At 42.7% G+C, this 22,719-nt stretch overlaps 1 protein-coding gene across 1 annotated transcript; it reads right to left on the bottom strand.

Annotated features, from left to right (window-relative positions):
• Positions 1–5,757: 5,757 nt before the first annotated feature.
• LOC311140526 (palmitoyltransferase ZDHHC18-A-like) lies at positions 5,758–22,320 on the bottom strand. The gene is made up of 9 exons (XM_084175611.1): positions 21,478–22,320; positions 20,872–21,032; positions 20,485–20,634; positions 20,266–20,403; positions 20,088–20,139; positions 19,449–19,551; positions 18,142–18,254; positions 17,830–17,932; positions 5,758–8,392 (listed from the first exon to the last, which is right to left on the bottom strand). Exons 1-9 carry the CDS (start codon positions 21,714–21,716, stop codon positions 7,979–7,981), a joined length of 1,473 nt encoding a protein of 490 aa, XP_084031737.1. The 5' UTR covers positions 21,717–22,320; the 3' UTR covers positions 5,758–7,978.
• Between the last annotated feature and the right edge of the window lie 399 nt (positions 22,321–22,719).

Raw genomic sequence — 22,719 nt, 5'->3', positions numbered from 1 at the left:
ATGCACTTATTGATGAAGCCAGTGACTGATGTGGTGTACTCCTCAATGCTATCTGAAGAATCCCGGAACATGTTCCAGTCTGTGCTAGCAAAACAGTCCTGTAGCTTAGCATCTGTGTCATCTGACCACTTTTTTATTAACCGAGTCACTGGTGCTTCCTGCTTTAGTTTTTGCTTATAAGCAGGAATCAGGAGGATAGAGTTATGGTCAGATTTGCCAAATGGAGGGCGAGGGAGAGCTTTGTATGCGTCTCTGTGTGTGGAGTAAAGGTGGTCTAGAGTTTTTTTTCCTCTGGTTGCACATTTAACATGCTGGTAGAAATTAGGTAGAACGGATTTAAGTTTCCCTGCATTAAAGTCCCCGGCCACTAGGAGCGCTGCATCTGGATGAGCGTTTTCCTGTTGATTTATGGCCTTATACAGCTCATTCAGTGCAATCTTAATGCCAGCATTGGTTTGTGGTGGTAAATAGACAGCTATGAAAAATATAGATGAAAACTCTCTTGGTAAATAGTGTTTGTCTACAGCTTATCATAAGATACTCTACCTCAGGCGAGCAAAACCTCGAGACTTCCTTAGTATTTGATTTTGTGCACCAGCTGTTGTTTACAAATATACACAGACCGCCACCCCTTGTCTTACCGGAGTCAGCCGTTCTATCCTGCCGATGTAGCGTATAGCCCGCTAGCTGTATGTTATCCATGTCGTCGTTCAGCCACGACTCGGTGAAACATAATATATTACAGTTTTTAACGTCCCGTTGGTAGGATAACCGTAATCTTAGGTCATCCAATTTGTTCTCCAATGATTGAAGATTGGCTAATAGGATTGATGGGAGCGGCAGTTTACTCGCTCGCTGTCGGATCCTTACAAGGCACCCCGACCTACGTCCACGATATCTCTGTCTCTTCCTCATGCGAATGACGGGGATTTGGGCCTTGTCGGGTGTCTGTAGGATATCCTTCGCGGCCGCCTCGTTGAAGAAAAAATCTTCGTCCAATACGAGGTGAGTAATCGCTGTCCTGATATCCAGAAGCTCTTTTAAGAGTTATAAGAGACGATGGCAGAAACATTGTGTACAAAATAAATTACAAATAACGCGGAAAAACACACATAATAGTACAATTGGTTAGAGGGCTGTAAAACGGCAGCCATCTTCTCCGGCGCTGTTTGTTCATCAACTGTTCAGAGGAGACTGCGTGAATCAGGCCTTCATGGTCGAATTGCTGCAAAGAAACCACTACTAAATGACACCAATAAGAAGGAGACCTGCTTGGGCCAAGAAACACAAGCAATGGACATTAGACCGGTGGAAATCTGTCCTTTGGTCTGATGAGTCCAGATTTTAGATTTTTGGTTCCAGCCGCTGTGTCTGTGTAAGACGCAGAGTAGGTGAACGGATGATCTCCGCATGTGTGGTTCCCACCAGGAAGCATGGAGGAGGAGGTGTGATGGTGCGGGGGTGCTTTGCTGGTAACACTGTCGTTGATTTATTTAGAATTCAAGGCACACTTAACCAGCATGGCTACCACAGCATTCTGCAGCGATACGCCATCCCATCTGGTTTGCGCTTAATGGGACTATCATTTGTTTTTCAATAGGACAATTACCCAAAACACCTCCAGGCTGTGTAAGGGCTATTTTGACCAAGGAGAGTGATGGAGTGCTGCATCAGATGACCTGGCCTCCACAATCACCCGACCTCAACCAAATTGAGATGGTTTGGGATGAGTTGGACCACAGACTGAAGGAAAAGCAGCCAACAAGTGCTCAGCATATTTGAGAACTCCTTCAAGACTGTTGGAAAAGCATTCCAGCTGGTTGAGAGAATGTCAAGAGTGTGCAAAGCTGTCATCAAGGCAAAGGGTGGCTATTTGAAGAATCTCAAATATAAAATATATTTTGATTTGTTTAACACTTTTTTGGTTACCACATGATTCCATATGTGTTATTTCATAGTTTTGATTTCTTCACTATTATTCTACAATGTAGAAAATAGTACAAATAAAGCAAAACCCTTGAATGAGTAGGTGTGTCCAAACTTTTGACTGGTACTCTATATATATACAGTATATGAACCATGTTGTGTAAATTCTTAAAGTACATATGATGCGAAATCAATAAAAAATATTACAGCAATCCAGTTAAATTACTGTGGAATTTCTCTGTGTTCAAAGCCATAACCCTAGCTTCAATTTGACCAAACACATATTTATTTATCCAAGGGAGGCACAGCCTTTAAAAATGAAAGACTTTTCGGCTTTAACCTTTTGCTCATTTCTCATTTAGTAAATGTGAATCTCTGAAATTTGAAGACAAACAAATGTGAATGACCTCAAACCATTACCATCAAACTCTGAAAAAACCTATCTGCATTAAACTAATGTCATTCCATTCAGATATTGGTGCCAGCAGATCCTTTTAAATGGGAAATCCCTAGACAAAATATATATATATTTTTTAAATAAGCCTAAGCGTTTCTTGATTGACAAGTTAAGCCTAGTACCTCCTCATTTCACTCCATTTCAAAACACTTTCTTCCATTCCGAGCCTACTAAAGACAATGCTGTTGCCAAATCAATCTACTGCAGTCGGAAGTTTCACGTGCAGACCCATCGAAAACAGAGCCAGTCGTAGAGCAAGCCTAAACTCTGCCATCCATTCCTCTACATTTTTACATTTTAGTAATTTAGCAGACGCTCTTATCCATAGCGAATTACAAGCGCAATTAGGGTTAAGGGCCTTGCTCAAGGGCACATCGGCAGATTGTTCACCTAGTTGGCTCAGGGATTCGAACCAGAGACATTTCAGTTACTGACCCAGTACTCTTAACCGCTAGGCTACCTGCCACCCGTAAGGTTGGGCGGTATCAAGATTTTCATATTGTCATACCGTTTCTGTACTATATATGTATATACGGTATTACCAGAAGTGCACACAAGGGGTACTATTTCAAAATATATATACCAAAAAACTATTTTGATCCAGGAAGGTATTGAATGTCTCTACTGTAAACAAGAAGCTTGATCTTGACATCTAGCCACTTAGCTAGCAAGTTGGCAAACCAAATGCATAGCTGGAGCCCTGAGCTGGACATAATATATTTGACACATCTTAAGATTTCTTCTAGTTATACTTAATTTATAGCTAGTTATAAACAGTGGCGTAGCACACATTGAAAATCATACCGTCAGTATATCGCCCAGGCCTACATTCCTCTGAGCCCTGGAGGTGGATCAGTTAATCTGAAACACATTAGACACATCTGGTTACTCACCCCTATCATTGGCCTGGACACCTACTTGTAAATGCTGCCCCTTCCTTCTGATCTGCTCACTCCTTATATCCCCACGTGCTCTCTCTCAGCTACAAACATGCCCTCCAGCTCAACCCTCAGTGGTAAGGCAGGCCATGCACTCACAATACTCTGGGTGGCCTGAGCTGGCCTCTGTCCCATAAAATATTTGGGGTTAACATGCACGATAGTACGCCTCAGCCTCGCCATCCAAACCGAGTCAGCTATAAACAGCAGTGAAACAAGTCATCTACTGGTTAACTATTTGTGTTCTAGTCCAGATGTCATCTACAGTATGACTTGCCATATCCACAATGAAACAACTAGGTGTTACTCTGAGTGTTCTTAAACCACTTTCTGATTCTGTTTAATAGTAAGGGCAAAATAGAACAACATTTTGTCAGGCGCATCTATTTGAGTTCTGACCAGCCGTTTGAAGTTAGGATAGGATATGTATTATAACATTTACATGCTGCACTGAGAAGGCCTTTGATGTGGGATGAGATACAACATACAGTTTTAGAGGGAGTTATGTACTAGTAACTAGTCTAAGATCTGTTTGTTCATGCTCCAGTTTCTCTTTTGTGTGTACATGCTGAATGACTCAGGAAAAGGACACACACAGAACCTACAATACAGGCTCTTACTTACAGCCTCTTAAATAATATAATGGAGGAAATACAGTGTCAGAAAGTATTCATCCACTTTGACTTATTCCACATTATGTTGTATTACAGCCTGAGTTCAAAATGGATTACATTTATATTTTTTCTCACCCATCTACACACAATACCCCATAATGACAAATGTTTTTAGAAATGTTTTGGGAAAAAATGAAATACAGAACAATCTCATTTACATAAGTATTCACACCCGAGTCAATACTTTGTAGACAATCTGTGAGACTTTCTGGTTAAGTCTCTAAGAGCATTCCACATTCCACCTTGTGTTTTAGGTTACTGTCCTGCTGAAAGGTGAATTCATCTCCCAGTGTCTGGTGGAAAGCAGGCTGAACCAGGTTTTCCTCTAGGATTTTGCCTGAGCTTAGCTCCATTTGGTTTCTTTTTTATCCTGAAAACCTCCCCAGTTCTTAATGATTACAAGCATAACAATGACATGATGCAGCCACCACTATGCTTGAAAATATGGAGAGTGGTACTCAGTAATGTGTTGTATTGGATTTGTCCCAAACATAACACTTTGTATTCAGGACAAAAAGTAAATTCCTTTGCCAAATGTTTTGCAGTATTACTTTAGTGCCTTGTTGCAAACAGGATGCATCTTTTGGAATAATTGTATTCTGTACAGGCTTCCTTCTTTTCACTCTGTCAATTAAGTTAGTATTGTGGAGTAACTACAATGTTGATCCATCTTCAGTTTTCTCCTATCACAGCCATTAAACTCTGTAACTGCTTTAAAGTCAGTATTGGCCTCATGGTGAAATCCCTGAGCGGTTTCCTTCCTCTCTGGCAACTGAGTTAGGAAGGACGCCTGTATCTTTGTAGCGACTGGGTGTATTGATACACCATCCACAGTGTAATTAATAACTTCACTATGCTCAAAGGGATATTCAAGGTTTTACCCATCTACCAATAGGTGGTCTTCTTTGCAGGGCATTGGAAAACCTCCCTGGTCTTTGTGGTTGAATCTGTGTTTGAAATTCACAGCTCAACTGAGGGAGCTTACAGATAATTGTATGTGTGGGGTACAGAGATGAGGTAGTCATTCAAAAATCATTTTAAACACTATTATTGCACACAGAGTGAGTCTATGCAACTTATTATGTGACTTAAGCACATTTTTACTCCTGAACTTATTTAGGCTTGCCATAACAAAAGGGTTGAATACTTATTGACTTAAGACATTTCCGCTTTTATTTTTAATTAATTTGTAAACATTTCGAAGACCATAATTCTACTTTGATATTATGGGGTATTGTGTGTAGGCCAGTGACAAAGAAATCTCAATTTTAACTATTTTCAATTCAGGCTGTAACACCAAAAGGTGGAAAAAGTCAAGGGCTGTGAATACTTTCTGAAGGCACTGTATAATGGCATGGCAAAAAAATGTATGGGAGGATAGAAAAGAGTAGTTTCAAAAATAGATTTTTAAAAATAATTCAGATTCTGTGCGGTCATAGAAAGCCTGAGTATATAGTAGAAGCAGTGGAGGCAGGTTGGAGGAGCTATAGGACGACAAGCTCATTGTAACGGCTGGAATGGAATAAAAAGAACGAAGTCAAATGTGGTTTCCATATGTTTGATGCGTTTCATACCATTCCATTCCAGCCATTACAATGAGCCTGTCCTCCTATAGTGCCTCCCACCAGCCTCCACTGAGTAGAATTGTCATGTCAGTGTTGCTACTGCAAAACCTCTCAAATGACAACTGAAGTGAAAAATGATCTGAACGAAACTCCTCTGAGCAGCGACAGAGCAAAGGCATGGGAAAAAACTAACAGAGTTGAAAGCTAATGACTTTTAATGAGCAATGGTACAGTTCCTCCGTTTAATCCTCACAGGAATGATCTAGACTACAAAACCAAATCAAACAGCCCATAATAGTACAAGCACAGTTTATAGTCATAATAACAGTTGTAGGAGCGCTAAACATCTTTGATTCAACTGACCTAGCTATAGGTTTCAAATGAATAAATAAATACACAAACGGTTGACTACCAGACAACAGTCCTCCACAATCACACACGCTACATGCAGTTCATTTAAGTATATTGAAGGAAAAGTAGGCATCAATGGACCTACCCCAATTGCTCTGGTCCATAAAAGGTATCTGAGTGGCGCAGTGGTCTAAGGCACTGCATTGCAGTGCTAACTGTGCCACTAGAGATCCTGGTTCAAATCCAGGCTCTGTCGCAGCCGGCCGCAACCGGGAGACTCATGGGCGGCGCACAATTGGCCCAGCGTCGTCCAGGGTAGGGGAGGGAATGGCCGGCAGGGATGTAGCTCAGTTGATAGAGCATGGCGTTTGCAACGCCAGGGTTGTGGGTTCGATTCCCACGGGGGGCCAGTATAAAAAAAAATATATATATATGTATTCACTAACTGTAAGTCGCTCTGGATAAGAGCGTCTGCTAAATGACTAAAATGTAAATGTAATGTAAATGTCTCTTGAATGTACTAATTGTGTTATGAGTAAGTAGATAACGCCCCCTTGAGGCCAACAGCATTACCTTCAGTCTAATGTCATGTTAGAGATAGTAGTCTATGATGAACGACCAGTCCAAGGGAAATGGTTTCATGCCACTAGCAGCACAGGCAAAGGTCACTTCAAGTCAAAATGACAACTTGCATTGCCTGTAAGCGGTATCATCTTACACTTCTAGAAGTTCTGTGCTTCAAACATGATGTAAACTGTTACATATCACATTAATCTGTACCTTCCTTCTCTACGAAAAAAACAACAGTTTGAACATGTGCCATTACAGTAAATATACATGAGGAAACCAGGCATCACATTTCAAAATCCCTAGCAAGTTAATTGAACAGTTAACATTGTGTCAAATGTATTAACTGGCCTCCAAAAGACAGAAGAAACTCAGCAGGCAGTATTGAATTTGTATTTGGATCAAGTCTCAGTGCTTAAATGAGAATAAATGTAAAAGGAACATTCAAAGGACAATCAAAAATGCAAGCTCACAATGAACTCTTCTCCTAAAGCACATGTTCATTTAGCTTGGACAGTCAATAAAGTCTAGTCCCAGTCAGTTCAAACACAGAATACCAGAATAAATTCACAAGCATTTTCACATTTACACCTACACTCTCTCTGCCTCACTGACACTCTCTCTTAAACACAGCGACAAATAAATATACAAAAGCAAGTCTGAGTTTAAATCTAACAATCAATCTGAACACCTTTTCAGCCTAAGAAAAAGAGGTTCAACAGATTACAATGTCAGCCGTCAGCAACCTTGGGAAACAGCCCACTACAGCACTTGTCCCATCCAATCAAAGTGAGTCACTGTCTCAACTGCAGCCAAGGACTAAACATACATAACAATATCCACGGCATGGCCGATCCAAAAGACAGTAGAGTAGAACGAGGGGGTGGAAAGTAACTTCACAGAGCTCTTTACACTGGGAGACCTTGGGTGTTTTCACTACAGCTGAGACAAAGAGCATAGGAAGCCAGTTAGCCCAAAACCCTACTTATCCACTAAAAAAAGCCCTCACACCTATGGCAGAATAGGGGTGTGTGTATGAATGATTTGCATAAGAGGTAATAGAACAGAGTACATAAAAGGCAAAGAGGCTGCTTCCTTAGTTACTATGCTGGAACACCTGCCAAGTAAGTGAGTACATATGGCTTGAAGCTTTGTGAAACAAATGTTCTATGAATCAGTGTATAAAAACTTTTATAAACTATTTGTGCTTGTCAGTGTTACCAAGTTTAACTTTCTGCCTGTAGGAGATCTTTCCGTTGAGGAATAAAACATTCTATGAAAATAATGTTTACCAGCTAAGTCATCACCAACAGGACAGGGGAAAACACTGGCTTAAGTCCTGAGTTTAGAAGAAGACGCAGTAAGTTCCATGAAAAAGTTAATGGTTTAAAAAAATGTGATGGCAAAGGTTCAAGGCAGTGTAGCCACTAATTAGTTCCAGGGAGCTGTGTGGAAGGGGAATGTTCTCTTAAGCAGTCCTACTGGAGCCACTGAGCGCGCTCAGTGCAGTTGGATGAAGCCCATGTCAGGAGCGTCTCCCAGGATGATGGTATTGTGGGTGAAGGAGGGAGAGGGGCTGGCCAGGCGGAAGGCCGGGTTGTTGGAGTGCAGTGAGGGTCTCTTGCTGCTGCTCACAGGGCGACAGTCCATGGGCGGGGCCTGGCGCCCTGAGCACCCCGTTGGGGGAGGCCCATTGGCAGACCCAGAGCAGCCCGTGGCGGGAAACCCATTGGCGGACCTAGAGCAGCCCGTGGAGGGAGGCCCAGCGGAGGAGGAGGGGGCTGGGGACCTGGACTCTGGGCTGGCTCTCAACTCCTGGCCAGGGACAGTCTTGGGGGTGCCGGGGGGCCACAGGCCCTGGAGCTCAGAAGAGCGGATCACCCTCTCCAGAAGGTCCTTAGTCCTCTGAGTGCACTGTGTGAAGAAAGGAGGAAGGCAGAGAAGTCAAGAAAAAGGGAAAAATGAGAAACGGAAACGCAAGAGGAAAAAGACGAAGGGATATGAGGAAGTGAGAGACGGACGACAATGGTATGGCAGAACACAGTTCATGGAAATGCACAGGAGCTGAAAACAAGCATTAGTTTGGAGCAGCACAGTGAGATTGACATAAGAGCAATGGCCAGGTTAGGTGTGACAGCATGGCATTGCGGAGAAAGAGTGAGTTGTTGCAGGCAATCCAGTTAGCATAGGACAGGGAGGAACAAAGACAAAAGAGACGATCAGACACAAAGCTTGGGGAAGCTTCCCTTCCCTCCTCTGTTAGGGGAGTGAGGATATGTAGGACAGGACAAGCTGTATGGTTTCCCTTGGGTCACCGGGGTTGACAAGATGGGCTTGTTTATACCAGGGAAAGTATCCATTATTAGCAACAGCAAGGAAGGCAATACTGTAGTAGTAGGGGGTAGAATGTAATTCGAGAAGCACGAGTTACAGTTAGGCTACTTTAGTTTGGCTGCTGTTACATAAACAAAGTTTATCCTGTCCATTGCATTTATGCTTCTAGTGACACCATTTCTAGTGAATAAATACAATACAAATACAGTAAATAAGAATAGGGTGTGTGTTCTTTGTCAGTACACTATCATCTATCATGAAATATCCTCATTATACTGGGGTATATGATACCCATATGCAATTGGGGGAGGAAAGTAAGTACCTTTCCTTATCAAACTGGATAAGTGACATGAACAACAGATGAGTGTTTAGGATTTAGGCTACCGTAACCTCTGACCTCACCACATGTGCTCAGCTGCCCCAGGGCATAAGAGACAATGATTGAAAATAGGAATGGCCCAAGTTTGACAATATGATGCTGCGGTTGTTCTAAGCTGTGTGTTCTACATCAAGTCATCAGCATGACATCCACATGCCTTTGTGTATGTGGTCCTCTGTAGCTCAGCTGGTAGAGCACGGCGCTTGTAACGCCAAGGTAGTGGGTTCGATCCCCGGGACCACCCATACACAAAAATGTATGCACGCACGACTGTAAGTCGCTTTGGATAAAAGCGTCTGCTAAATGGCATATTATTTATTATTATGCCTAGAATGGGCATGCAGATTCATGAAGAGGGAGATGAAAGATAAGTTATGGCTCAAATAGTGGCAGAGTGGCATGCAGTTCCAGAGGTAAGGCACATCATGATGCCCCACAACATACCATGGCTCAATTCACAACACCTTTCCACTTGACCTTGTGATAGTCAACAGTGACACTTGTTCTACTGAGTGATGAATACAATGTACTAACTGAAATTAAAACCAACTCAAATTGGATGGGTGATAAGCCAGTATCCAAACTGTGATGTCATTTCACAGTTACTTATGATAGCAGCCACACATGATGAACATGCAAACCGAACAGATGACAGCAAAAATAAACGTGTGGTGATGGGTTGGAGCTTGAGCCCTACTCTTACCATCGACCCTCTACATGCGGAAGTTACACTTCAGGCTGTGCAGGACAGAGTAAAATCTTGACAATTCTCCTCCTATAGTGGGGTGGGAAGGACACATTACAAAACTGGGAGTTACTTGTGACTGCAGGCCGCCCAACAACCTGCCCGCTTGACCCCATCCCCTCCTCCCTTCTCCAGACCATCTCCGGTGACCTTCTCCCCTACCTCACCTCGCTGATCAACTCATCCTTGACCGCTGGCCATGTCCCTTCCGTCTTCAAGAGAGCGAGAGTTACTCCCCTTCTCAAAAAACCAACACTCGACCCCACTGATGTCAACAACTACAGACCAGTATCCCTTCTTTCTTTTCTTTCCAAAACTATTGAGCGTGCCGTCTTTAGCCAACTCTCTTGCTATCTCTCTCAGAATGACCTTCTTGATCCAAACCAATCAGGTTTCAGGACTGGTCATTCAACTGAGACTGCTCTTCTCTGTGTCACGGAGACTCTCCGCACTGCTAAAGCTAACTCTCTCTCCTCTGCTCTTGTCCTTCTAGACCTGTCTGCTGCCTTTGATACTGTGAACCATCAGATCCTCCTCTCCACCCTCTCCGAGATGGGCATCTCCGGCGCGGCTCACTCCTGGATTGCGTCCTACCTGACCGGTCGCTCCTACCAAGTGGCGTGGCGGGAAGCTGTCTCCGCACCACGTGCTCTCACCACTGGTGCCCCCCAGGGATCGGTTCTGGGCCCTCTCCTTTTCTCCCTATACACCAAGTCACTTGGCTCTGTCATATCCTCACATGGCCTTTCCTATCATTGCTACGCTGACGATACACAACTAATCTTCTCCTTTCCCCCTTCTGATAACCAGGTGGCGAATCGCATCTCTGCATGTCTGGCAGACATATCAGTATGGATGACGGATCACCACCTCAAGCTGAACCCTGGCAAGACGGAGCTGCTCTTCCTCCCGGGGAAGGACTGCCCGTTCCATGATCTCGCCATCACGGTTGACAACTCCGCTGTGTCCTCCTCCCAGAGTGCGAAGAGCCTAGGCGTGACCCTGGACAACACCCTGTCGTTCTCCGCCAACATCAAGGCGGTGACCCGCTCCTGCAGGTTCATGCTCTACAACATTCGGAGAGTGCGACCCTGCCTTACACAGGAAGCGGCGCAGGTCCTGGTCCAGGCACTTGTCATCTCCCGTCTGGACTACTGCAACTCGCTGTTGGCTGGGCTCCCTGCCTGTGCCATTAAACCCCTACAACTCATCCAGAATGCCGCAGCCCGTCTGGTGTTCAACCTTCCCAAGTTCTCTCACGTCACCCCCCTCCTCCGCACACTCCACTGGCTTCCAGTTGAAGCTCGCATCCGCTACAAGACCATGGTGCTTGCCTATGGAGCAGTGAGGGGAACGGCACCTCTGTACCTTCAGGCTCTGATCAGTCCCTACACCCAAACGAGGACATTGCGTTCATCCACCTCTGGCCTGCTGGCTCCCCTTCCTCTGCGGAAGCATAGCTCCCGCTCAGCCCAGTCAAAACTGTTCGCTGCTCTGGCACCCCAATGGTGGAACAAGCTCCCTCACGACGCCAGGACAGCGGAGTCACTCACCACCTTCCGGAGACATTTGAAACCCCACCTCTTTAAGGAATACCTGGGATAGGATAAAGTATTCCTTCTAACCCCCCCCCCCCAAATTGTAAAGTGGTTATCCCACTGGCTATAGGGTGAACGCACCAATTTGTGAGTCGCTCTGGCTAAGAGCGTCTGCTAAATGACGTTAATGTGCCCTTGAGCAAGGCACTTAACCCTAATTGCTCCTGTAAGTCGCTCTGGTTAAGAGCGTCTGCTAAATGACTAAAATGTAAATGTAAATGTTACACACTGTGGAGTACAGAGATCTGTCAGTTTAGTCCTGGTATAAAAGGAGAGTCACTCAAATTGTAAAAAGCTACTAAGGGAGAAAAGGCCTCAGGACTGCAGGATAAACTGATGGTAATATGGAGTTACTCAAACAGATTAAAAAACAGAAAATAATTTCATAAAAACAGGTAAAGATCATTACTAAGCCAAGATGAAGGAAACTTAAACCAGAGGCCAACCTTAAAAATATTTATTTAAGATAGGAACACTTGACAATTACGCCTCTACAACGCTCCATATTATAGGATAAAAATATATAATAATTCAGTAGGGTGCCCAGAGTGGGTGTAAACGCACTTTGGTTATGACATTTCACTTTCTTATGTTATAAAATCAATTTTACCAAGACAAATATGATTCCTCATGTTCTGAATCGTTCAGTGGGGTCTTTCTCTAACATATCACCAACATTATATCTAATTTCGTAAGCTAATGCATCCGATAATAAGCACCGAGCTCAGTTGACAGAGCGGTGCAGCTTTCGATGAAACTTAAGGATTTTACATTTTGTGGCTGGTGTCTTACAAGTTGTTTCCAAGGGCCGAAAACAGCAAAATTAGCATGACACAAGCTGAATTAAAGAGCAGCAGTAAAATAACAGTAGCGAGGCTATATACAGGGGGTACTGGTACAGAGTCAATGTGCGGGGGCACAGGTTAGTCGAGGTAATATGTACATGTAGATAGAGTTAAAGTGACTATGCATAGATAATAAACAGAGAGTAGCAGCAGCGTAAAAGAGGAGGTGGGGGGCGGACAATGCAAATAGTCTGGGTAGCCATTTGATTAGCTGTTCAGGAGTCTTATGGCTTGGGGGTAGAAGCTGTTAAGAAGCCTTTTGGACCTAGACTTGGCACTCCGGTACCACTTGCCAGTCTATTACTAGGGTGGCTGGAGTCTTTGACAATTTTTAGGGCCTTCCTCTGACACCGCCTGGTATAGAGGTCCTGGATGGCAGGAAGCTTGGCCCCAGTGATTTACTGGGTCGTACGCACTACCCTCTGTAGTGCCTTGCAGTCGGAGGCCGAGCAGTTGCCATACCAGGCAACCAGTCAGGATGCTCTCGCTGTAGAACTTTTTGAGGATCTGAGGACCCATGCCAAATCTTTTCAGTCTCCTGAGGGGAAATAGGCTTTGTCGTGCCCTCGTCACGACTGTCTTGGTGTGTTTGGACCATGATAGTTCATTGGTGATGTGGACACCAAAACTGCGCTCTGATGCTGCTGATGGTCATTAGTAGCCTACCTACTAATGGCCTGGTACTCAGCGATTTATTGTCCCTCTAAATCACTCGGACATCAATGCAAATATTATCAAAAATCTAATCAAACACTTAATGAGAGCCCATGAGCTCATGTTGCGCAACATTTCTATAGGCTATGCAATTGCGTGAGAAAACAGAGTTTTGATGGCCTCTATTAAAAAGAGGGGGATCCCATCAGCTTTCTATAGGCTAGGCCTACTATATTTATTTCTAAACTTTCCTAATATTAAGCACAGTGCTTTGCTTTACAACAGGAGTATAGCCTACCTGGTGGGAATGAACCGCAGGAAAAGCGTCCTCCATTCGCTATTTAAGTGCGTAGATGATGTAGTGCATAGATTATGTATTTTTTTTCCACTGCCCTGTTCCGACAGGTGCATGATAATGGTCCATTCTAAATCAAAACTAATTTCACACATACATTATTTAGTATATGTAAAGACAAAATTAAATTAAGAATAGTCTGATGGGTGACAATATTATCACTGGTGAATGATGCCCAGCATGTGCAGTAAGGCAACAAACAGCACAACATTTTTTGCGACTTTTTCAAATCATAGTCACACACATTATGTAGCCTAGCCCATAGGCCTATATGTTTTGATAAGGTTTGTATCACAAATAAAAATGGCCAAATAACGCCAAACTTAGCCTTTAGGCCTAGGACCCCTAGAACACGGTTAGAAAGCACATAGCCTACAGAGCCTAATGAAATGTGTTCTTATAAGCACAGTCACCGCACAATCGCATGTGAAAACAGAGTTGACTGGCAACTATTTAAAAAGAGGATCCCAGCTTTCTTGTGCTGCTATATTTATTGCTCAATTATTAAAATTAAGCACATTAACCTGTTTTAAAACCTGGCATACATAGGCGGCGTGTGAGTTTCAACTTTGGGGAAGCTAATTGTCACCATAAAAATGCACCTTTATAATAAAGCATTCCATGCATCATCGCATTTGCAGACTTATGTAAGATAGCCTACTATTTGTAATGTGATGAGTAGATTGGATAGCCAAAACATTTAAGTAGCACTGACCCAACAATGATAAATAGTGAATATGCACAGAGCACACTCACCGGGGATATGGCCAATGCTCTCCACTTGTGCCAATAAGATAGGCTATACTGTTCAATCAATTAAGTTGAGAAGTTTGATAACTAAAAGACAGATTAGTATTTTCATTGTCTTCTCTTTACAGCAATAACCATTTGCTTTCCAAACTATGTTATCCTGTGATTGTATTTTGAAATATTGCGATATGCCTGGCCTCTACTTTTCACAGACAGTTGCAACTCAACAATAATCTGCCCAAATTGCTTTCCTTCCAACTGTAGGCAATATGATTTATAACATTCCACAATTATATATATTTTTTAAGAAGCTAATGATCCTCTGTGGCCAAATCATGATTTAGTAGTCTATTTTGAATTGTTTATTTATTATATAGCTAATTAGGCTATATAATTTTGGCAATTTAATTCAATTTACTTTAGGAAAAGTTTAGCTTCCCCTAGCCTTATGGACGCGCTGCCTATTCTTGCACATTAAAAATGTAACAGCACGTAACCTCCATTCGCTATTCATGGGACATTATAAATCAAAAATAATTTCACCCATTGGCTATATGTAAAGACCAGATTCAATTAAGAATAGTCTGATGGGTGAGAATATTATCAAGTGCTTGTCAAATTGTGAATGAGAGACTGATGAAGTGTCTGCAGCCTGCGCAAGAAACAGAGAAGAGCTCATGCCTTTCATGCAACTTTTTTTAAATCATTGTTAGTCGCACAATGCAGCCATAGAATGTATTAAAACTCAAAACATATAGCCTAACATTTGTATCACAACTAAAGTTGCGTAAATAACTGTAAATTAAGCATATAGGAGGACCCATTTCTTCGATAACTGCTCGACACAGAATAGCCGAAAAACTCCATCGTAAATTGTTTGGAGAAAATATCCTTTCTATTTTATTCAGATATGTTCAATTGTATTCTTCATACTATAAAATAATGCCATGGAATTCTAAGCAAATCTTGTCTGCTAAATGAACTAGTGTAGCCCACAGCCATATGGCATAGCCAGATCAGGGCCTAAGATAAGGACACAATATGCCATTCTGTTCTCCTGAAATAGGCCACATTTTCTTCATATCATATCAAATACATCTAAAATAAATAATGGATTTATTGTGATTGTGTAGGCTATGGATTTATTTGAGTTTTAGGCTTGTAGGCTATGCATGGAAGCCAGGAGATGCTAAAAATGTTAATTTAAAAATGGTCAATTACAGTAAAACCGGCAGTTATTTGCATGACAATCATCAGCTGACAAAATGTCATGACTGCCACAGCCCTATTTCAGACAACTTTTTTTCTCTGGCCTCCACTGATTTAGTCCCCCTAATTTTGACAATCCTACTAAACTCCAATACATTTTGAACGGATTATGATAGAGACATGAGGTTTGGACCATTTGTTTTCTTAGAGGATTATCAACACAATTGACATATTGTGACATATTTTACCAATTGGTCAAAAGATGCGTTTTTGATTGGACACCCTAAATGTTGTCTTAATTTGGAGAAAAAAAATAAAAGTAGTTATTCAAAACAAAACAGATCGTAATAAACATGATTTTCAAAGACCTGCCTGTAAGTGAATACAATATGATTGGTGATAAAGTACTTAATAAAAAAACATACCTGACATCTCCACTACCAGTCAAAGGTTTGGACAAACCTACTCATTCAAGGGTTTTTCTTTATTTTTACTATTTTCTTTACATTGTAGAATAAAAGTGAAGACATCAAAACATTGAAATAACACATATGGAATCATGTAGTACCCCAAAAAAGTGTTAAACAAATCAAAATATATTTTATATTTGAGATTCTTCAAATAGCCACCCTTTGCCTTGATAGCAGCTTTGCACACTTCATGAGATAGTCACCTGGAATTCATTTCAATTAACAGGTGTGCCTTCTTAAAAGTTAATTTGTGGAATTTCTTTCCTTCTGAATGCGTTTGAGCCAATCAGTTGTGATGTGACAAGGATGGAGGGGTATACAGAAGATAGCCCTATTTGGTGAAAGACCAAGTCAATATTATGGCAAGAACAGCTCAAATAAGCAAAGAGAAACGACAGTCCATCATTACTTTAAGACATGAAGGTCAGTCAATACGGAACATTTCAAGAACTTTGAAAATTTCTTCAAGAGCAGTCGCAAAAACCATCAAGCGCTACGATGAAACTAGCTCTCATAAGGACCACCAAAGGAATGGAAGACCCAGAGTTACCTCTACGTTCATTCGAGTTACCAGCCTCAGAAATTGCAGCCCAAATAAATGCTTCACAGAGTTCAAGTCACAGACACATCTCAACATCCAACTGTTCAGAGGGTACTGTTTGAATCAGGCCTTCATGGTCAAACTGCTGCAAAGAAATCACTACTAAAAGGACACCAATAAGAAGAAGAGACCTGCTTGGGCCAAGAAACAAGCAATGGGCATTAGACCGGTGGAAATGTGTCCTTTGGTCTGGAGTCCAAATTGGAGATTTTTGGTTCCAACCGCTGTGTCTTTGTGAAACGCGGTGTGGGTGAACGGATGATCTCCGCATGTGTAGTTCCCACCGTAAAGCATGGAGGAGGAGGTGTTACGGTGTGGGGGTGCTTTGCTGGTGAGACTGTGTGATTGATTTAGCATTCTGCAGTGATATGCCATCCCATCTGGTTTGGGCTTAGTGGGACTATAATTTGTTTTTCAACAGGACAATGACCCAACACACCTCCAGGCTGTGTAAGGGCTATTTTACCAAGAAGTAGAGTGATGGAGCGCTGCATCAGATGACCTGGCCTCCACAATCCCCCGACCTCAACTCAATTGAGATGGTTTGGGATGAGTCAGACGGCAGAGTGAAGGAAAAGCAGCCAACAAGTGCTAAGTATATGTGGGAACTCCTTCAAGACTGTTGGAAAAGCATTACAGGTGGTTGAGAGAATACCAAGAGTGTGCAGAGGGTGGCTATTTGAAGAATCTCAAATATAAAATATATTTTGATTTGTTTAACACTTCTTTGGTTACTACATGATTCCATGTGCTATTTCAATGTGTTGATGTCTTCACTATTATTCTACAATGTACAAAATAGTAAAAATAAAGAAAAACCCTTGAATGAGTAGGTGTCCAAAATTTTGACTGGTACTGTATTTAAACCCAGAGTTCACCCGATTGCTGAAAGCATCTCTGTTGCAAGAAATTAGCTTATACAAACCTCAGCCATTTAATTTCCCTTGTGGATATCTACACTTATAGCCTGGTCCACACAGGTGCAATAAACATGAGTGTGGAAAACTTTGAACTATACAAATATATGAACTTGCAACAAAAAACATAGGAGTACAGCTAACAGGTAGTTCCGATTCAGGCAAATAACAATTATGTAAATCAGCTTTTTTTTTTATAAACACTAAAAGCAATACACGTAATGTTCATGGATGCAGTGTCCCATCCCTAATGTGCATAATAATAATAAAATGTGCACCATCCTCCCTCTTATGACACAATATGTGTGTGGGGGGGTCTGAAGGGGATATAGTGGGCTCATGCAGGCCAGGCACACAGGGGCAGAATCTCAATTACATACTCCTCGCGGAGAGAGGACGTGAAGAGTATGCAATTGAGATTCTCAGAGGGTCAGGGTTGAAACTTTGGAGCTACAGCACAGTCAGGACAAGTAGCCACTAGATGGCGCCCCTACCATGTTTGTGTCATTCTTGGCCAGGAAAGGGGGACGCTCCATGTCCACTGCAACAGCAGGTGGAATGTCTTCAGGGGGCAAAAAGCCTCTTCTGTCAATTAGACTGAAAGACATGAGGGGAAAAGATGAATGTAAAAAGATACATAGATAGACCATTTCCATACCCATGAGGACATTTCATTGATTGCAAGTATAATTATTGGTTAGCCTTGAGGTAGTTGGGAGCAGAGTTTAACGAAAGGTGAACTGAGATACATTTCATACGACAGTAGCAACTTTGACTGACGTGGAGGTTTAGCCATTCGTACTGACCTGGGGGGCATGGGCCCACACAGCGTTGCACAGCAGTTGGTAAAGATATTGTCGTAAGTGTAGGGATTCCCAGAGTCCTCTGCACCTCTTTTACTCGACCAGGAGCCTTTTATCTGCACATGACAGATACAAAAGGTAAGAAGCAGTCTGGAGACTTAGCAGGATCAAACATTCAAGTACTGTATACTTGGGTACTTAGAATGTGTAGTGTGGCCTTGGTGGTCTAGCAGCAATCCCGCTTCCTCCGGCACAATGTCTATCGTGTCAGCATAGGTTCAAATCGTCCACCTGCCCTTTCACACAACCACTCTCTATCTTCGACCTCTGTCTCTCTCACCATCTGTTCAATAACATTTTAGAAACAATCCATAAAAAAAGAATGTGTAGAGTACGAAACAAAACATCTTATAGGTAGCCACTCCTGAGTGGCGCAGTGGTCTAAGGCACTGCATCGCAGTGCTAACTGTGCCACTAGAGATCCTGGTTCGAATCCAGGCTCTGTCGCAGCCGGCCGCGACCAGGAGACCCATGGGGCGGCGCACAATTGGCCCAGCGTCGTCCAGGGTAGGGGAGGGAATGGCCGGCAGGGATGTAGCTCAGTTGATAGAGCATGGCGTTTGCAACGGCAGGGTTGTGGGTTCGATTCCCATGGGAGGCCAGTATAAAAAAAATACAAAAAATATGTATTCACTAACTGTAAGTCGCTCTGGATAAAAGCGTCTGCTAAATGACTAAAAATGTAATGTAAAAAATGTAGCTAATCTTCAGTTACTCGTGAAGCCTCTAATTTCTCCAATGCAGTAATGAGTTCTGTTCTGAATAGCAACCTAGTGGTGCCCAATGCCTTGGTCTGCCCTAGAAAGCCTATGTAAATTACGATTGCCAGACTGGGCCAAACTAATTTTTTTAGACCGCCGTTTTGGCCTCTAAAATGTGTTTATTATGATCAAGTTCGATCCCCACTGTGAATTATTTTCAAGTTAGCTACAAATCGAGACATTTAATTAAATAGTGATCCATTCTGACTACTACATTTGTCATCACACAGGACCACGTGCTGACACAGACCATTCATGGGCCGGCAGGCTATGAGGCTCCGGGTTGACTATCAGGCAGGGTGAAAACGACTACATCGACCATGATCCTTAGCGATTTTTGGTGCCATTCAGCCCTATTCAGCAATATGGGGCGCTTCATATTAAAATACTTCCGGCCTCTTATGCCATCGGGAGTTTTCCATAGGAATACGTGGATGACGTCAGCGCTATCACTATCTACTATTTTCAATGTCTATGGTTGGTACTTACATCTTCATTTGTTGTGAGGTTGAAGGCCACCAAGTATGTATGGAAACCTGAGAGGCCCAGAATAGACCAGATGGAGAAGAAGCAAATAACTAGCTCAACCACAGTGAGAGAAGGCTTGTCAAGGCTTCAACATACGCCAGCAAAGGTTATCAACAATGATTATCAAGAATAAGAACTACATGATCATCACAAGGCCTTATTGTGTTAATCTTAGGGAATCACAATCAGAATCACAATATTAGAGCAATGAAGGCCTAACTACTGGTTCCCCTGAACTGCAATTATACCATATTTCTAACTGTACTGCTCACCATGTCCTGGGTTTAGAAGAAATCACAAAAGCCTCTATTGTTAACCACATAATGTGTCTAGCCAGTGTGACAACATTAGGGTGCACACCTGCCTCTGAAGTTTTGCCATCTGTCTAAAAGCCACAGGCTTACACGATTGCAAGTGTGTGAAGAATGGGTTCCAGGGAACTGATCCTATTAGGAATGAGTAGGCTTAGGCCAAAGTCTTAGCACCAGGAACTAAAGCCTTGTCAACTTGTATCTCTGGGCTAAGAGCAAGAGCAGCACTGTGGGCATCTAAGCCACTATAGGGATTGTAATGAGAGAATGTTTGGTGTGAAAAGGATATCTGGCAGGACTCTCCTGTAAGGCCAGGACTAAGCCATTCCCTCCTTGGGATCCTGAAAAACAGAAAGGTAAAAAGTCAGCAACCCAATACTAACACTCCACGGTCAATATTGTCATGGAACAGCAGGGAAGGAGACAACAAAGTACATTCATGTTTGTTTGCGAGTGAGCATACGTACGCAGCATGAGGTGTGTGACGACACAACCGAAGATGAAGGAGGTGTGGAAGGAGAGAGAGACTATGAAGCTGTAGAAGAAGCGGTAGTTGCGCTTGCCCACACAGTTCCCCACCCACGGGCAATGGTGATCGAACCGCTCTGAGGGCAGGCCATTTACAAATTAGAGATGTGCCATATTTGGACACTGAACAACAGAGTCCTTACCCATACAGTCCTTACCCACACAGTTGTCACACATACTGCAGTGTGAGGTCCGAGGAGGGCGGAACATCTTGCAGGTGAAGCAATACTTAAGCTTCACCACCTGCTGGTTAATGAGGATTTCTTTGGTGCGCGGAGGGGGGCGGTACGTGGAGGAACCTGAGGTGTCTTGAATCAGGGGAGGGTTAGAGGGAGGGATTGATTCTCTGAAGTCAATACAATAATGTTGTAAACATCAACATGATCACATTTGAAACAAAATCTTAACTGAATACACTGATACTGCTGAAGGATATTAATCTACTATGAACGCGACTGAAACAGTTGAGCCCAGATATACCCCAGCTGGTCTAGCTCTCTAGCCATCACCCCAGTCTGTTACATTATATCCTAAGTCTATCTTACCTATCTGTTTCTCAATGTCTGCAGCCTCATCTGGCAGGGCCCTAGGCAGGATGCCGGGGTCTGTAAAGCTGGTCTGCAGTAGGGAGGTGACCACAAACACAAACAACGCTCCACCAATCACAGGTATGCAGACGGTCAGGTGAGTCACCAGGAATGGGCAGCTGCAAGAGGACAAAAGAGGACATGAGAGCTTTTGTCTGTCCCTGGCCTTGAGTGGTTGAGACACCCATTCTAATAGGCCTACTGTACAACTCAGTAAAATCTACCTGAACCAGAGACAAGCTCAATTCAAATATACATTTACATTTAAGTCATTTAGCAGACTCTCTTATCCAGAGCGACTTACAAATTATACACAAAATAAACAAAAGCAAAAACAGAGATCGCATTTTTTTTCTAAGAAGAAAAAACAGACAGGTAGGTATGTATGGCCCTGAGCTTCACTGTTAGTTAACTAGTCAGCTACTTTGAATAACTGAGGAAGCCTACTCAACGAAGTAATGTTAGCTACCTAGTTACCTATGCAGCTAACGTTAGATGGCTGTCTATACTGGTAACGTTAGGTTAAACAAAAGCAAAGCAATATTATAAAGCATAGCCACTTACTCGAATGCAAAGAAAAGGCCACTTGTGACAATGATAAGGCCGAGTGTCAGAGGCAGGATACCACTTTGTCTGGCCAGAATAATCCGTCCATCGCAATAAAAGCGATTTTTCCCTGGAAATACTTCCCATTTTCTTCGAGGCCGGCTCTGCACATTATTTTCGGTAACGTTACAGGGTTGCGTTGACGAGGGTGTTGAAAGTCCCCGTGGGTCAATTTGCTGGTACTCACAGTTTTTCATAATGTAAAAGGATCCGGTGCTCAACTGAGAGGGACTGACCCTCTGCTCAAAGTTAGCTAGTTAATAATGTTAGCTAGCTAGCTAAGTTAGCTGTTTACATCGTTAGCTAGACTAGCATACTAACCACCGGGCTAGCTAGCTAGTTATTTATCTAACGTTAATCGAATGTTTCTGCTGTGCTGCTAGCTACGAAATCATTAAGCGATCACGCAAGCAACCCAGTTAGGTAGCTAGCTATCACTATTCTTCTAGCCAAGTATCAAGCTCTTTGCAGCCAAAACAGCGAACGCGTTCCCATTCATAGTTAGCTAGCTTTGACAACTACTGTAGGTAGAAAGCCATCTACACTCCACCAAAATGTAGCTAGACAGACAGCTTCTGACTGTCCCACGACTCACACACAGATTAACTCGTTCGTTGTATGCGACTACACTATTTAGACCTTTGTTTCACAATTAACGACTAGCTTATATTATTTTCTAGCTAACTAAACGCTCAACAAGTGTAGTGTTGCCGTCTTTGCCTTCCGCCAAAAAATTCAATAATGTGCAACTGCAGCCTGCAATTCGAGGCGTTCCTGCAGATCTCGAGCTTCTTCTTCGATGAGATTTAACCGCGGTTGGCATCCTATAAATGTTGCATTACCGCCACCTACTAGACTGGAGTATAACTCCCTTATACCTTGCTAAAAAAATCACAATAATAATAATACTAATCCCCTACCATCTAACACTACACTCACAAAACATTAAAAATATATATATATACCATACTCCACTATTTAAATCTATTTAGTCCTACTTCAGGCCAACAGCCTGAAAGGATGGGACACCGCCACTTAACACACACTGTAACGCTTCTGATGTCAAGTCTTGCACACCCAAATACCTCTCTGCAGCTGCCACCACAACCTTGATTTTCTGCGACTTACGTTCCATCCCTGCAGTACAGTTGATAACCATTGCTATAAATGCCAAAAATCCAATCTTACTGAAACATATAT

This window comes from Coregonus lavaretus (assembly GCF_964263955.1).
Source record: "Coregonus lavaretus genome assembly, chromosome: 13".
Classification (NCBI taxonomy): domain Eukaryota; kingdom Metazoa; phylum Chordata; class Actinopteri; order Salmoniformes; family Salmonidae; genus Coregonus; species Coregonus lavaretus.
The sequence above is the reverse complement of the archived record's forward strand: the minus strand, read 5'-3'. Positions and strand labels throughout refer to the sequence as shown.

What these genes read in the sequence shown, in the direction of transcription:
- LOC311140526 (XM_084175611.1), bottom strand. Translation starts at nt 21,716, where the DNA reads ATGAAAAACTGTGAGTACCAGCAAATTGACCCACGGGGACTTTCAACA. An exon ending in AGACATTGAGAAACAGATAG is followed by an intron (nt 20,635 to 20,871) that starts GTAAGATAGACT and finishes CCCTGATTCAAG; the next exon opens with ACACCTCAGGTTCCTCCACG. An exon ending in TTACAGGAGAGTCCTGCCAG is followed by an intron (nt 19,552 to 20,087) that starts ATATCCTTTTCA and finishes GCCTTCTCTCAC; the next exon opens with TGTGGTTGAGCTAGTTATTT.